This window comes from Tachysurus vachellii, chromosome 2 (genome assembly GCF_030014155.1).
Source record: "Tachysurus vachellii isolate PV-2020 chromosome 2, HZAU_Pvac_v1, whole genome shotgun sequence".
Lineage (NCBI taxonomy): Eukaryota > Metazoa > Chordata > Actinopteri > Siluriformes > Bagridae > Tachysurus > Tachysurus vachellii.
This window is the reverse complement of record NC_083461.1, coordinates 18955571-18970792: the sequence shown is the minus strand read 5'-3', so window position 1 is coordinate 18970792 and position 15222 is coordinate 18955571. Positions and strand designations below refer to the sequence as shown.

At 38.0% G+C, this 15222-nt stretch overlaps 1 protein-coding gene across 1 annotated transcript in view; it reads right to left on the bottom strand.

The window, feature by feature from the left end:
- Positions 1–2740: 2740 nt before the first annotated feature.
- adam8b (ADAM metallopeptidase domain 8b) overlaps positions 2741–15222 on the bottom strand; it is a 14926-nt gene continuing 2444 nt past the window's right edge. The window contains exons 2-22 of the mRNA XM_060862113.1: positions 14587–14672; positions 14359–14456; positions 13413–13491; positions 13154–13230; positions 12884–13076; positions 12716–12781; positions 12553–12624; positions 12075–12244; positions 11904–11985; positions 11466–11596; positions 11131–11317; positions 10857–10946; positions 8484–8679; positions 6693–6795; positions 6278–6449; positions 6112–6192; positions 5400–5484; positions 5188–5302; positions 4606–4768; positions 4374–4490; positions 2741–3646 (exon numbers count right to left, since the gene is read on the bottom strand). Coding sequence (XP_060718096.1) covers positions 3575–3646; positions 4374–4490; positions 4606–4768; positions 5188–5302; positions 5400–5484; positions 6112–6192; positions 6278–6449; positions 6693–6795; positions 8484–8679; positions 10857–10946; positions 11131–11317; positions 11466–11596; positions 11904–11985; positions 12075–12244; positions 12553–12624; positions 12716–12781; positions 12884–13076; positions 13154–13230; positions 13413–13491; positions 14359–14456; positions 14587–14672 — 2435 coding nt within the window. The 3' untranslated portion in view covers positions 2741–3574. The remainder of the gene's footprint in view (positions 3647–4373; positions 4491–4605; positions 4769–5187; positions 5303–5399; positions 5485–6111; positions 6193–6277; positions 6450–6692; positions 6796–8483; positions 8680–10856; positions 10947–11130; positions 11318–11465; positions 11597–11903; positions 11986–12074; positions 12245–12552; positions 12625–12715; positions 12782–12883; positions 13077–13153; positions 13231–13412; positions 13492–14358; positions 14457–14586; positions 14673–15222) is intronic.

Sequence of the window (15222 nt, the reverse complement as noted above, 5' to 3'; positions counted from 1 at the left end):
AAAGTGCTAAATAAGACTATCCAGGGTTTGCCAAATAATGTTGCTAGTTTGAATGAAGCACGTAGCAAAAATCCTAATAATCCTAAGAAACACTAAAATGTAAGAAAAACGAAAATATTAACAGAAATGTTAGCATGGATCAGCTGAATGATGACACGTGCATTATTACTACTACTCATTATTATTATTATTATTATTATTATTATTATTATTATTATTATTATTTTATTATTTTATTAGTAGTAGTAGTAGTATTATTATTGTATACAATCCTGTATACAGTAAGTACTTTTTTTAAGTACATTTTTTTATCAGTTTTATAAGGGGGGCTTAGAGGGCAGGGCCCCTAACTGACTCAAGGTCCCCCCCCAAATGACTCATCATGTGTTCAGGGCCCCTACTATTATTCTACTAACTATTCTGAGAGAGATATAATATAATATAATATAATATAACTCCCGTGACCCGAGGTAGTTCGGATAAGCGGTAGAAGATGAATGAATGAATGAATGATAATATAACTCAGTAAAATTCAAAGTGCATCCTTAAAATTTCAGCAGCAGTAGTTATCTTTACAATGGTAACACATATCCAGGAATACATAAAACATTATCTTCAGAAATATATGCAAAACTATGCAACGAGTAATAAAGAATATACCAATGCAAATGTTAAGAGAAAGTTAACAGAGAAGTATTTGAATCTTTGAATAGAACATGATTTTATTGTGATTAACATAGTGGCACCAGATGGCAGCATGAACCTGTCAGGACAGACTGTTTAGTTGTATGCAGGGCAGGTGTGTTTAGTGAGAATGTGGCATGCAGGGGCTGATGGGTAATGTAGTCCAGTGACTATTGTTTCATGGTTTATAGTGAATGTTTACTGTAATCAAAAGAAATGTTTTAACTGTATAAGAGTCTAACGTTTGTATTTGTTTTTGCTGAATTGTCATATTCACATATTTGAAATGTTTTTGCTAATCCCTTCATCCTCGTCCCTTTACAGAGCCGTGTAAAAAGGCACACTAATTTGAGCTCATAGTGGCCCAAAAAACACAACTAAAGCACATGTTTTTTCCTTTGATTTGTCACCATTATTTTACTTCAAATCTCTAATGGATATCTCTAATTTTCTTCTAAATTGCTCCAGAGAATTCCACCCTCACAGTATTAGTCATCTAAATGATTCCATTTAATGGGTATATTAACGATTCAAGTCCCTACATGACTGCATCCTTTTCACCTCGAAGCTCTAGTGTTAGTCATTTTTTAAAAGATATCAAAAACACTTTGAGGTTAATGCTTTCCATCACATGCTTGTCAAGCTCAGACCAATCGATCCGTGGGATTGATTCACTGCACATATTACTATTAATAAAGTCAGTAGTCATTATCTGCTTAAATGTACTGTGAAAGAGCTGACTAATTAAGTAGAAATTAATGTTGTTAGAAACATTGTTCTGATTTAATCTTTTTAAAAAGTTTAATCATTTTTCATCTGAGATCATTTTCAATGAAGATGCAGTAATATAGAAATTTTACAGTATTTACTTCACGGCCAGTGCACAGCTACAGTAGTATTTCAGACTCATGGTTGGTTTCTACACTCAGGCAAGGACTTTTTATAGAGTGTTAGCCTGTTCCTACCTTACGCACAGATTCACACGAAAAGGAAAAAATACATAAATTACAGATAGCTGTAATTTGCTTTATGTTGTATTGTATGTGTTTTTTATGTATTTCTGTTGATGGTATTTTCAGTATTTGGCCTATTGAACCATTATGGATGTAATAAGTGACTTCAGAAGCACTAGGGATTAGGGCTTTTTAGGTAAAAGTGTCAAGGTTAGCTTTAATCAATTCTAAGTGTGAAACTCCCAAGTGTTCAATAGTATACTATATTTTATTATATGTTGGGAGATAGCCACTTTTACCCAACTCAAGCTCTGCTTGGACACTGGATTGCATTTGTCACTGCCTGCAAAACAGACGAAAAGGAAAGGGGACTTACGCCATGTACTTAAGTGATTCCCAAACTGGGCACAGCATGTATAGTCTCTCCCGTTCCATTAACTCAACACAGTCCTCACAACCTCAGTTGGGAGACCAAAGTATAGGACCTGGTCCCCTTCAGGGGCCAGACTCAGCAGTTTCAAATCTCGCGGGGATGGAGAATCCTTTAAAAGAGAGAGGCGGTTCCTCCTAATGGAAATCTCCCAAGGAGTACCACCCAAAAGGAAGAGGGCAAGATCTGATGTGCTGACCTGAACTGATGTCTCAAGCCCAGACTACTCAAGGACTGATGTAGGTGCACCATAATAGGTAGCCCCTGAACTGTGGTAGTAAGTGATTCAGCATTCAAATTCAAATTCTTATTTGTATAGCGCTTTTAACAATGAACATTGTCTCAAAGCAGCTTTACAGAACATAAGCATTAAAAAAAGTTCATATAAAGATTAATATAATACAAAAATTCAAGATAATATTAGATATATTTAAATGTGTTTGTATTTATCCCAAGGAGCAAGCCTGAGGTGACTGAGAAACATGGCTCCTATCTTCAGGCAAATTGTGTGCAACAAGAGACAGGAACCACCCAATAGTGCCAAACACCCCCCACCCCCCGACGGTTGACTAGGACCGCAACCGGAATGACACCCTAGGAACACAGTGTGAGATATGAGAAGGGTACAAAAGTACTAATATGTACCACTAAACAAACTGGTACAGACACTCCATGCAAAGAAGGAAATTTTATTTCTATTATAAGAATGCAATGCTTATAAATAATAAATAACACATAAAAATTGAACATGTATACAGCTATCATAGAAAGTAATTACATGTCTTCCAAAAAAAAAATTTTTTTTTTGCAAAAATCCACAACAATCCTCCAAAAAAATCCTAGCAGGACTATACAATAAAATACATTCAGTGCTGTATATAAAAATGTTTTATACTCGTGTCTGAAAATTGAATACTTAAAAATAAAAGTACAGGTTTGTTTTTTACAGTGGTTCCCAGGCTATAAAGTATTTATATATAGTTATTAAAGTAGTAATTTATATACAGTAATTCCACAATATGGAGAACGGATTTTCTATTTTCATATTTGTAATATACTTAACAATTCATAAATTCACAATTCAATAATTGAGCGGGAAAAAGACATGACTACATAGAGACACAGTTCTGATGTGTCACCATTGTGCAGATGTGTTATTAGTCACACATACTGTACACCCAACAGACTGAAAATCCATTATTTATCTATGTGATGATTCCTTTCCTAGTCATATCCTTAGAAGGTTCAGACTCTGTTGTGCAAGGTTTGCTTCCTCTTTTTCAGTCTCTAAAACACACTGCTTTTAATTCAATAGTCAGCTTAAAGAACTGATGACCAAAAGAGGGTATAAAAGCATTCAGGACTATAGTACAGTCTATAATATACATATTAGGACTCACAACATGGGTCATTTTATTTTCCATCAGATTAAATTATCTTTACATTCTCAATGCTTTATAAACCAGACAGTAGGAATTCTCTCAATACCACAGATGTTATTATAGATTTATTTTTTCCAGGATCCAGAGCCTACAGTTGGCTTTACCAGAACTGCTGGAGGACGGGGCGGTCTGTTCACCTGCAATACAAAATAACGTACACTCACCAAAAAAAATGAACAATACAATAAATAAATACAACCAATTTGTTCATATTGTGAGCTCAATTTTCTTGGAGTAACTTGAAATTGTAACCGTGAATTCATTACTAAATTCTTACTCTGACATTTTCTTAAGACTTTTTTTTTGCAGTTTTAATACCAAACATCACAGTTTTAAACAGCAATTAAAGGTTTTCCAACAGTAATGAGCCCATTATATAACCAATTAGATGGAGTGAAGACTACAATACATGCTTTCTCTCATGTGACACGTGAAGCATTATTTCAAAGCAGCTAACATACTTGAGGAAAAAATGCTATCTACCCTTTTCCTTATAACAGAGTTCAGAGGTGATCCAGTGTTGCTGTGATTGATGGGTAAAAGAGTGTTATTTCTCCCACTCAGAGAACAAGGCTAACTATTTTGTTCTCTTTGTTCCCAGCCAGAGGAATTGGTGGCTTAGCAGTTAGCATTTTTGGCTTACAGCCTCAGTGTTGGGTGTTTGATTCCTGCCTCAGCCCTGTGTGTATCTTCCTGTGCCTCGGGGGTTTGTCTTTATAGTGTGTGGTTGTGTGCACCGTGCCCACCGTTGTGTCTTTATAGTGTGCACCGTGCCCACTGAGCAATTTTCGGGTGCGTAAGCAGCCATTAAATGAAGGTTTACCCATGTGTATGTAAACAATACTGCACAGTGTAACAGCTCACCTGTTTTACATTAGCAGGATGTTGAGACTTTAAAGGAGGCAGAGGCTTCATTTGTGTGGATAAAGAAATGGGTGGCGCAGTCTGAGTTGGCTCTGGATCAGACTTTTTAAGAGGAGGCTGTGAAAGTTAGCAAAAATGAATTGTTCTGAATTTTGGCATCAGGCACTGGGCAGTATATATACACTGTAATTGTGTTGAGTTACTGAAGCACGCTGACTGGCCGACCACTCACTTGCGGTGCTGTCCGCATTGGCTTGACTGTGTGTAGGACACCAGATCTGGTCATGGTCGTACTTATAAAACTAGGCTCGCTGATTTCAAGACGGTCCTTTAAAAGAACAGGTTTTACTTCACTGTTCTCAAATAGAGGATTTGAGTGTTCTGTGTCAGCTTTTCTAGAAACAAAAAAAAAACAGTTATATAGACTTAACCTGTGTTAACTATCTGCAATCACAAGAACTTCACTGTGCTTCCATCCACTAAATCCCAGGGTTTTCGTTACCATGACGTAAAGTGGGCGTGTTTCTGGAGGTCTTGGAAAAACGCCCTCTTTCAAAAAAAAGAGCATACTACGATGGATAATGTGGGACAAAACCGTCATACAAGTAGATTTTATATTTTATATCTATTATGCTTTATTATCTTACAGTTAAGCTACTTTTGAAAACAAATAAACAACCAAAAACTACATTTAGGGTTAGGGTTAGATTATCAAATAGGCCACGCCTGCCCGATGACGCAATATCTGTTACGCTGTTCTGAAATCCCTGGAAATAATGCATCCCGTGCTTGGCCAGCTAACAAAAGAACTTACGTTTTATGCCTTGAAACCTTTCTCTTTTTACAATAAATCCAACTTCCAAATCCAGCTGCCAGCAGTAGTAAGATTCCAGCTGCAACTGAAATGCTGATCATTGTCGGATTTTTTGCTGCAATTCAAATACAAGCATTCAGTAGGATAATTTAAAATGCCCACAGTCTAACGTTTAAAATAATCTGTTAAAATGTTTAAAAAATAAAGTTTACCAGAAGGCAAGTCTGCAAATTTGACACTGCAGTGTGGTGGAGCCCAACCAGGCTGACAGTGACACTGTTGTCGATGATCACATACCTATCAGTGTACACATAGATTTATTTTGTTCTCAAACCCAGACATATGGGACATCAAGTCTGATATAAAATTAGTCAGAAAACCTTACACAGATAACTTTAGACAGAATTCTAGCAGTGGAAGATAACAGCTTCAAATTTTTTTTACTTAACTTTTTTATGAATATATTGTCCCTACTACGCAAAATATAATTTTTAAAACCCAAAGTGTCTACTTTCATATGAGCAACTAAACACCACTGTGGAGTGTGACATGAATAAGACATTCAGTGATGAATATGGACACAATAAAACAGGTTCAAATTACATTTTTTGGCTGGCATTCACTAAATTCCAGGGGTTTCGTTACCACGACCTAAAGTGGGCGTGTTTCCGGAGGTCTTGGAAAAACACCCTCTTTCAAAAAAAACAGCATACTACGAAGGACAAAACAGTCATACAGGTAGATTTATTTTAGAAAACAAATAAACAACCAAAAACTACGGTTATGGTTAGGGTTAGGGATAAGGTTAGATTATCAAATAGGCCACGCCTACCCGATGACACAATATCTGTTACGCTGTTCTGAAATCCCTGGAAATAAGTGTCTGCCTTTTTTGCTTCTGGTAAAAAGAGTTAAGAGTCTCACCCCATGTCCACTACATTTCTGTGAGCAGTCTTCGCTCACACCGTACACTTTCACATCCTGGCACATGTTGTCAAAGCAGACCTGAAGACAAGCAGGACAAAATTATTCCGAATGTGATACCAGAAACAGAAACAGTAGCACAGACACAACATTAAGGAACACGTACTTTGTTCTGGCCACACCGTGCTCCTGTAGGCACCATGCTTAGGTTGTCTTCCTCAGATCTCTCCCCAGCTATGTTGCATATATCTCCAGTGTTTGTCAACAATCGAGCTTTTAGTCCAGTAATGGGAAAATTATCACCCCCAGTGCAAAATATACTTCCACAGTACATATCTCTGTAAGTAAGAAAAGATTGCACTCTTCACAATGAAAAGCAGTGAAACAATACAGAGATTTCTAACAATATGTCTGGAAACCTGGGAAAATGTTTCACTGACTTTTCAATGAAAATTTCAATGAATCTCTGAGACTTTTTTACTATATACAGTTTTGTAAATACAGCTTTATAAATCAAGAGCTAACAAATCTTAATCTAAGGTTTAGATGTAAGCTGATAGTAAGATGTAGTCTCAACGTACTGTTCCGCACAGCGTTTGTAGCCATCCTTGCTCCTTCCGCAGTGCGAATCACTCATCCCTAATGTATTCCTAAAAAAGCACACGCTTTTAGCCACTTTGGCATCTAAAAAAGAAAAGAAAAAATTATAAAAGATTAAATCAGGAAAATTAATAAGGTGTATGTCACAAATTAGCATCTTGAAAGCTACATGTGCAGGAAATGTGTTTACAGATTTTCAGCTTTACAAGCTGCCCATTGCACATTTAACCTGTAAACTTTGTTCAGAATTACATTATATTACACAGTCCAAACTCTGTATTCTGCCTCATTGTAATGCAAGCACACAAACATGTTTCCCATCCTCAGACTTATTCAGGAAGGGTCAGTTTGTGAGATTGTGACTGTGGTGCACTGCCCGAGAAATCTTCTGACCATTCACTATTTTATTTATTTATTCATCATTGATTCATAAAGAGCACCAAATTTCTTGGTGTTCATTAACCTGGTCACTCAACACCAGCTCCATCACCAAGAAAGCCCAGCAGTTTTTCTACTTCTAACGAAGGCTGAGAAAATCCCATCTCCCTCCCCCATCCTGACTACATTCTACAGAGACCATTGAGAGCATTCTGAGCAGCTGCATCACTGTCTGGTTTGGGAACTGCACCGTCTCGGATCGCAAGACCCTGCAGTGGATATTGAGGACAGCTGAGAAGATCATTGGAGTCTCTCTTCCCTCTGTCATGGACATTTACACCACATGCTGCATCCAACAGCATTGTGAATGACCTCACACACTCTTCACCCTCCTGCCGTCTGACTCCTTAATAACCGAACTGAACTGTACTGAGCACAACACACACACGCACATCGACTGTATGGACTGCAGACCTACACCTGTCTTCCAATATACATCCATCAAACAGTTTACATGCTGTTTTGCACTTTTTTTGCTTTTTGCACAGGATGTTTCACATTTCAGTTGATTGCTGTATTGCACAATCCTTTCACAATACCTCATGTAACTGCTGCTATAATACTGTGTTCATTCCAGTATTTCTGCACACGCAATATTGTTTGAACATACAGTATTTACACTGGTCGGCACTTTTTTCTTCTGTGTATTGTCTTTTGTGTAATGTCTTGTATTTTTTGTTTGCACTGTCTTCTGTCCTGCACTGTCTTTTTGTCTTGTCCTGCACTATTTGCACCAGGTCACACAGATGCACTTTATGTGGCTAGGACTAACTTACTAAGTCCTTATAGCTCTGTCTTTGTTTTATGTAGCACTATGATCCTGGAGAAACGTTGTCTCATTTCACTGTGTACTGCAACAGCTATATATGGAGGAAATGACAATAAAAGCTTCTTGAGCTTGAACTTGAACTTATCTTCAGCAACCGCTTTATACTGCTCAGGGTGGTGCAGGAACTCACTGGGCCTGAGGTAAGAGTACATCCTGTATTGGATGACAGTTCATTGCAGGGCATAGTGGAAATGTACATTCAAACCCAAGGGTAACTAAGACTCATAAGTTCACCTGTATGCTATTGGGAGGTGGGAGTAAAGCATAGACCCATGTGGACACAGTGAGAATGTGAGAAAATCCAAAAAGTCTGAACTAGGGATAGAACAAACAACTTATCATGGTCACAGCGACACGAGTAACCAGTGGGGGAAATCAATAAAGAATTGATTTCAAGTACCATTAGGTTCTGAGAGCAACCAGGTCTTATAATAACAAATAGTGAATAATGATATAACAGTAATAGTGAATAAACTTTATTAAAAGAAGTTATATGAATAGGTACCTTTTCCCCACAGTCTCTGGCAGTGCTGGAGAAGAGTTGGACACTGACCGTTGTAGCAGTAACTGTCTCCATAACTGCATGGTATCCCATTCATTTTAAAGCTGTCTTGTGGACACTTCTCCGACATTCCTGTGCAGTATTCATCCAGATCGCACTCATTCACAGATGCTCTACACACACTGCCGGCTGCTTTCATCTAGAAAGGAAACAAAACAGCGGGGGACATGTTATAAGGAAACACAATCGATGACTAAACATTACTAATCAATTGTGCTTTCTTACTGTGTGATGTCATTTTGTTAAAAAGGAAGACATCATTTGGATGATTTTTACTCTCTTAGAAAAAGCACACTACTGTTACAGATGACTTGTGTGATTTATGCATTTTTTTACACTAGTGTTAGTTCCACCCTGTGTTTCCTGTTTTATGGCACTGAGAAACAACAAACACTGATTCACCAATTTCCCATTTCATCAAATATACAAACACAGTAAGTGTTTAAGCTAGGGAAGTAGAAGAGGTTGACAGAATAACTAATGTTACACTCAATACAGACTCTACCAGTTTCCACAGAAACACACAGCTGCCCAGATGTTAAACGTGGGGTGCACGATGTTGGAAAAATGCTTCGGGTCGACAAAAAAAACAAACGTGTAGCCAATGAGCAAAAAGGGGCGTGTCTTGCCAATCTGAGGCAGAGAGAGTGTTCAGTGTGCATGTCTGACATTAGCAGAAAGCGATTGAAACACTGACATGCCAGATAAAAACAAAAAGCAAAAAAAGGCTTACGATAAGACAAGAAGTAGGATCCGTGTTAATACAGGATCAGCTTTCCAGCTTTTTTTTGGAGAGAACTGAATGTCTTCCGCATGAAACGGAGCTAAACCTTTCATGGTACAACACACAGTACAACAAATACACATTTGTATTACCATAGTATTACTCATTGAGTTAATTTTTTGATAAAAATATCCCCTCGGCCAGCTGCCCCAGCTGGTTCCGCCATAATAGTTGCCTGGGTTACGTATGTATGTGTGGGGCAGAGCTATCAAAACAGGGGTGACACCCATTTGGGTTGTTTATGTGATTTCAAATGTCAACATCGGCTTTCAAACATCGTGCACCCCACCTCTAATACTTAGCAAAAAAAACAGTGAAACTTTTACTCCATACTTGGTATTGTAACCTCCACAATTACTGGCAGGTTTCATTAAAAAAATGTGTTTCATTAAAAAAATCTGTTCATCTATAGCACCCTCTGTATCCTGGTTAGTGTCACTGTGGTTCCGAAGTCAATCCTGGGAACTGTGGGTGCAATGTGAGAGAATTCACTTTGGATAGGATGAATAATATATATATTATATATGTATATATGTTTATACAATATATCCCAATATATACATACATACATATATTGTGACACTCGCCTCTGCAAGGGGTAACATGGGGTAAAAATGCTCTGGGATCAGGAAAACGGTGCCGGCATTGGTGCTGTGGCAGGCCAGGGAGGTGTCCTGGAGGTGCAGATCCCACAAGTGTGGCTTAGGCTCAGCAGGTGAAGGGAGCTTCGTCCTACTTGTCATTGCACAGATTCAAAAATCCATTGGACTTTGGACCAACAAGCATGGGGCTCGACAAGTAGCTGACGGACTCCTCAATGATCCTGTAACATTTTGGCATCCTCTCAACCATGGTTCAAGTCTTGAGGTTGAACAGTTCAAATGGGGTGAATATGGTAGAGGAATTTGGCATCTCTTATATGGCAAAAATAATGTAGGGCAGGAGGAGCTCTTAATTCCATCCTTCCTCGTCCAACACCTGCCAAAGCATCTGTTTGAGAGTCTGACACATCCGCTCCACTAGTGCATCTGTTTAAGCATGGTAGACCAATGTCCTTAGGTGTTTGTCCTAAAACAACTGACACAGATCCACCATTAGATCAAGGTCCTTCAAGATGCGAACCCTGCTAAAGAGCATGAGGATCTCTCTGATGATGTTTCGGGAGCTGGTTTTCAGAAATGGGACCGCCCAGGGGTATCTAGTAGCGTCGTCCATGATGATTAAGATGTATTTGTGGCCCCTGGCTGACTTTAAAAAAGGCCCAATGATATCCATGCCTATCTTTTCGACAGCAATGGCTAGTGTGGCACTGGAGGGAACATGCCAGTAGATTGATTGACAAAAATAAATTGCAGCTATGTGTGAATGTGTGTGTGAAAGTGTCTGATGATCTGGCTTCCCATCCAGCATGTATTCCCTCCTCATGCCCAGGTTTCTCTCCATGTATAAACTCTGGATGCATTTCAACCCTTCAGCATTTGACTGAATTTTGACTCAGTTTCATGAAGGATGCAGATCACACTGTACTCTACCTGGCAGTTTTCACAACACTCTCCCTGGGCACAAAGAGATCCTTCTGTAAATTTGCAGGTTTTGGCATTGCAGCATGGGTTGTTACACTCCTGCAACAGAAACAGGATATTACACGAAGTGAGACATCAAGAATTGTTCTCACCACAAGAATGCATTTTATATACAAAACTAGCACAAGAATGTAAAAAGAATTCCGCCATATTGGACCATATTAACTGACTTAAACGATAAGGGTTTTATTTACAGTGGAAAGAAAATTAAGAGTCAGCTCACTTCTTCTGTCCCACAGTCACACTCCTCCCCAGGGTCAAGGAAAGCGTTGCCGCAGACGGGTCCACCATAAATTTTGTCTGAGCTGGGGCGGTCCAGCAGGCAGCTGGGGTTGACATTCTCCAGAAATAATTCCAGCTGATCCAGACTGCAATCACTAAACAGCTCTGGGAAGACTGATGCAGCTGAGCTATGATAAACAACACAGAGACAGTTTGCATGCAAGTTTGTTTGCCAAAATTCAAAGAATGTACACACAGATAACACTTAGAGAGCAGAACAGTTGTTCATCATTTAAGCAGTTCATTATGGATGAATCAAAAAAGATCACAACTTACTTCACATCTTCAGTCATGATGCAGTCGGAAAGGCCACAAGTGCAGCCCCGGACATCATGGGACATGCCCATGTTGTGGCCCATCTCATGTGCGATGGTCGTAGCCAAGCCCAGTGGACTCGTGCTATGATCCTGTGGAATGACGGAATATAGAATGCATCTTTTTTATTTTCTTCTATGATCTAGATCAGGGGTCTCCAATCTTATCCACAAAGGGCCGGTGTGGGTGCAGGTTTTCATTCCAACCAAGCAGAAGCCACACCTGATTCCACCTGTTTAATTAGCTGTTCTTGGCTTTTAGTAGACTCCGGTGTGGCTTCTGCTTGGTTGGAATGAAAACCTGCACCCACACAGGCCCTTTGTGGAGAAGATTGGAGACCTCTGATCAATTCTTCATGAATTGTCTTTAATGGTAGACACATAACTGGCCTAGGAGTACCTGATTTATTCCTCCAGAGGCTTTAGTGCACATTGCAAATTTGTTTGCCAGCCCCACAGTTTTATCCAAAAAATCAACACCCCTGCATAAAACATTACCAAACAATGAATCAAACAGGACTTATGTGTGACAATTATTACTATGGTCCAGACTCCTGGGTGTCATACTCACGTTACAAGTTGTGCATTGTCATGCTTGACAATATTTGGAAGTTGCTTCTGTCGCCACTGAATAAATCTGGTGAGAGTTTCATTATCATTTACACTGACCAGAATCTGATCTTCTACATTCCACACCTCCAGACCTACCAGCAACACACGGATATTGTGTCGACGATAGAACTGTGGAAGGAATAATCTTAGTTATGAGATATGAAATATGTATAAAAAAAAAACATGCAGGATTTAAACAAATTGAAGCTCAGTATTGTGTTTTTTTTCTTGTCTTTTTTGAGTTCAAAAAGATAAAACCGTATTTCTATCGTGTTTCGGGTTAAATAAATCCTAATATAAATATGGTTTTATTTTTAGAGCTAACATTTCATACAGCAGAGACCAGTTTGAGGAAGTTCATTTACAGATACAGTAGTGACAGATAGCAGCATTGTGTTCCACCCTTGCACCAGACATCAACAGTAAGAAAATAATACCTTATCAACATGATTTATGGCTTCTAACATCCTTGCCCGTACTGTATCAACATTTGACTTGAATCTTCTGTACTGCAAGAAGGATATAAATCATCAATTGTGACTGTGTCATTCCAAAGAAATGGGAGTAAAGCCTTTGCATGTGTCTGAATAAAGCTCTTACTTCAGCGTTGTCAGCTACAAGAAACAGCTCCACGTATCTCTGGGTATTAAATACAGTCTTCGTGTTCTAAAGTGATGATTAAACGCTTTAGATATTGTGGTAGTACAGTCAGATTTCTGTGCATAATACAATCCCGGTGATGTCAGGAGTAAATTTAGAAACATATACCAAGCTGCTGCGTTTGAAGAGGGCTGCTGTTTGGGGTTCTGTGTCATAAACTGCGATACCGGCGTCTCCATAAGCACTCCTCTTCCTCCTCTTCCTCCTCAGGTGTTCCCGCTTATAGAAGGCGTGGTCTCCTTCAGTGCTATTACTCAAGGGCTCGATCAGATACATTTGCTCTTCAGCCCTGACAAAACCTCTACAGAGAAAACAAACGTCAAACTTTATATTTGCGTCATTATGTCTAACATGTCCCGTGTTATGGCATCACCATACCTCATGCCAGAGCAGACTCCAACACTCACTGATGAATCCTCTATTCCATCTATACGGCCATGATAATAACAATGGTCCTGAAAAATAATCCATAAAAAAGAATCCACATTCAGATGATCATACTTTCTAAGAGACAAGAAATAAAAACACAATACACAAAATATGAGCTCTAATGTTGCATTTGAAGGTGTAGAATTGTAGCATTAATATGTCTTAGTTTAGATTTAGGTTAAAAAAATGTAAACCTAAGTAAACCTACCTCAAGCTTTGGAGAAGTGATCACAGTCGAACCATCTGCTTCATAGTGTATTTCAGTGTAATTACATCCAATAAGAAGTCTGCGATTATTCAAAACAGAATACATTTATGATTTATTTAAATACCATTTACTTGGTTACAGCATACTTCCACAATATGGTATGCCACACACTGCACTTTAACTTCAACAGTTCAACACTGGACTATACACACACACTGCATTCATACTGCAGTTATACCCGCTGGACTATACATACAGTACACACTGCATTTAATTCAATATTTCAATATAATCTGTTGCACCTTACATATTACATATATATAATATTTATATTTATACGTATATATATATATATATATATATATATATATATATATATATATATATATATATATATATATATATATATATATATATATATATATATATATATATGTGTATACACATATATACACATATACACGTATATATATATACACATGTACACACACTTATACATACATACACATATAATATATATATATATAAGTACATATTGTATATAATGTATAGTGCATTATAAATATGTCGAATAGTACACTGTGTGTACTGACTATGTACAGTATGAGCACATTGCATCTTTTCACATTTGCACATTTCACCTGGTACTGAGCATTTTGCACATTTTCACCCGTATGTAAACTATTCTTAATTTCTGTTTCCTAATTAATGTATGTAAATTGTTCTGCAATTTCTGGAGCACGCTCCCAAGAATTTCACTCACCATGGCACATGTGTTGTGGTGATGTGACAATAAAAGTGACTTGACTTGACTTGGTTATAAGTGGTTAGGAGACTGATCATGCATATATGTTCAGTATGTTCTAGGAGTTAAATATAATAAAACTGGAACACCTAGAGGATTAATAATGCATACTGTCTTTGTATGCTTGTTTGTTTATTTTACCTGTTTTTTTGCAAGTAAACTGTATGATTATTTCCATTCAACAACAGCTGAAAAAGGAGTATCTCAGGATACGTTTCATGATCGTGTGATTCCATGGCCTAGGAGACAAAATACTTTGATTGTAGGATCATGATAAAGGCTTGTGAGCAGATGTGTGATTGCTTGCATTTCAAATTTGCCTCCTTCTGCATAAACCCCAATTCCACTTACAACCTTACAATTACTTACCTGTTTCTTGCTCTCACCGAGTCTCTGAGGTCTGACTACATCATACCGCTCTACGTGACTCATTGAAGGGATCTCAGTGAAGCTTCCTGTTCACAGAAGTCCATATGATTCATAAAACCACATCATTTTTGGGAAAACATTTTATATAATCTTGCATTTCAGGCTTCTCGAATCTTATTAGATGATTTGCACTCATAATTTACTATTACTTATATTACTATTATAAAGTTAAATTTTTTATTCTGGTCAAGTCAAGTAAAGTTTTGTTGGTTTTTTACAATTCCTCAATATAACCACACCCGTTTCCTCTGCACTCTGTCGTAGCATATACACAAATACACTATTGTGTACACTGTTGTGCAAATACACAACAGTGCCAAAACTGAACATGTAAACAATATACAGCATGACTAAAAAAAACAAAGTGTATCATAGCCGTTAACTTTAGTTTGTGTTGCATACTTTGTAAACTGTGCTGGATAACAGCACAGAGAGAGAGAGTGAGAGAGAGAGAGAGACAGAGACAGAGACAGAGACAGAGAGAGATGAAGTGAGAAAGAAAGAGAGAGAGATGAAGTAAGAGAGAGATGAAGTGTGAGAGAGAGAAATGAAGTGTGTGTTTGAAAGAGAGAGAGA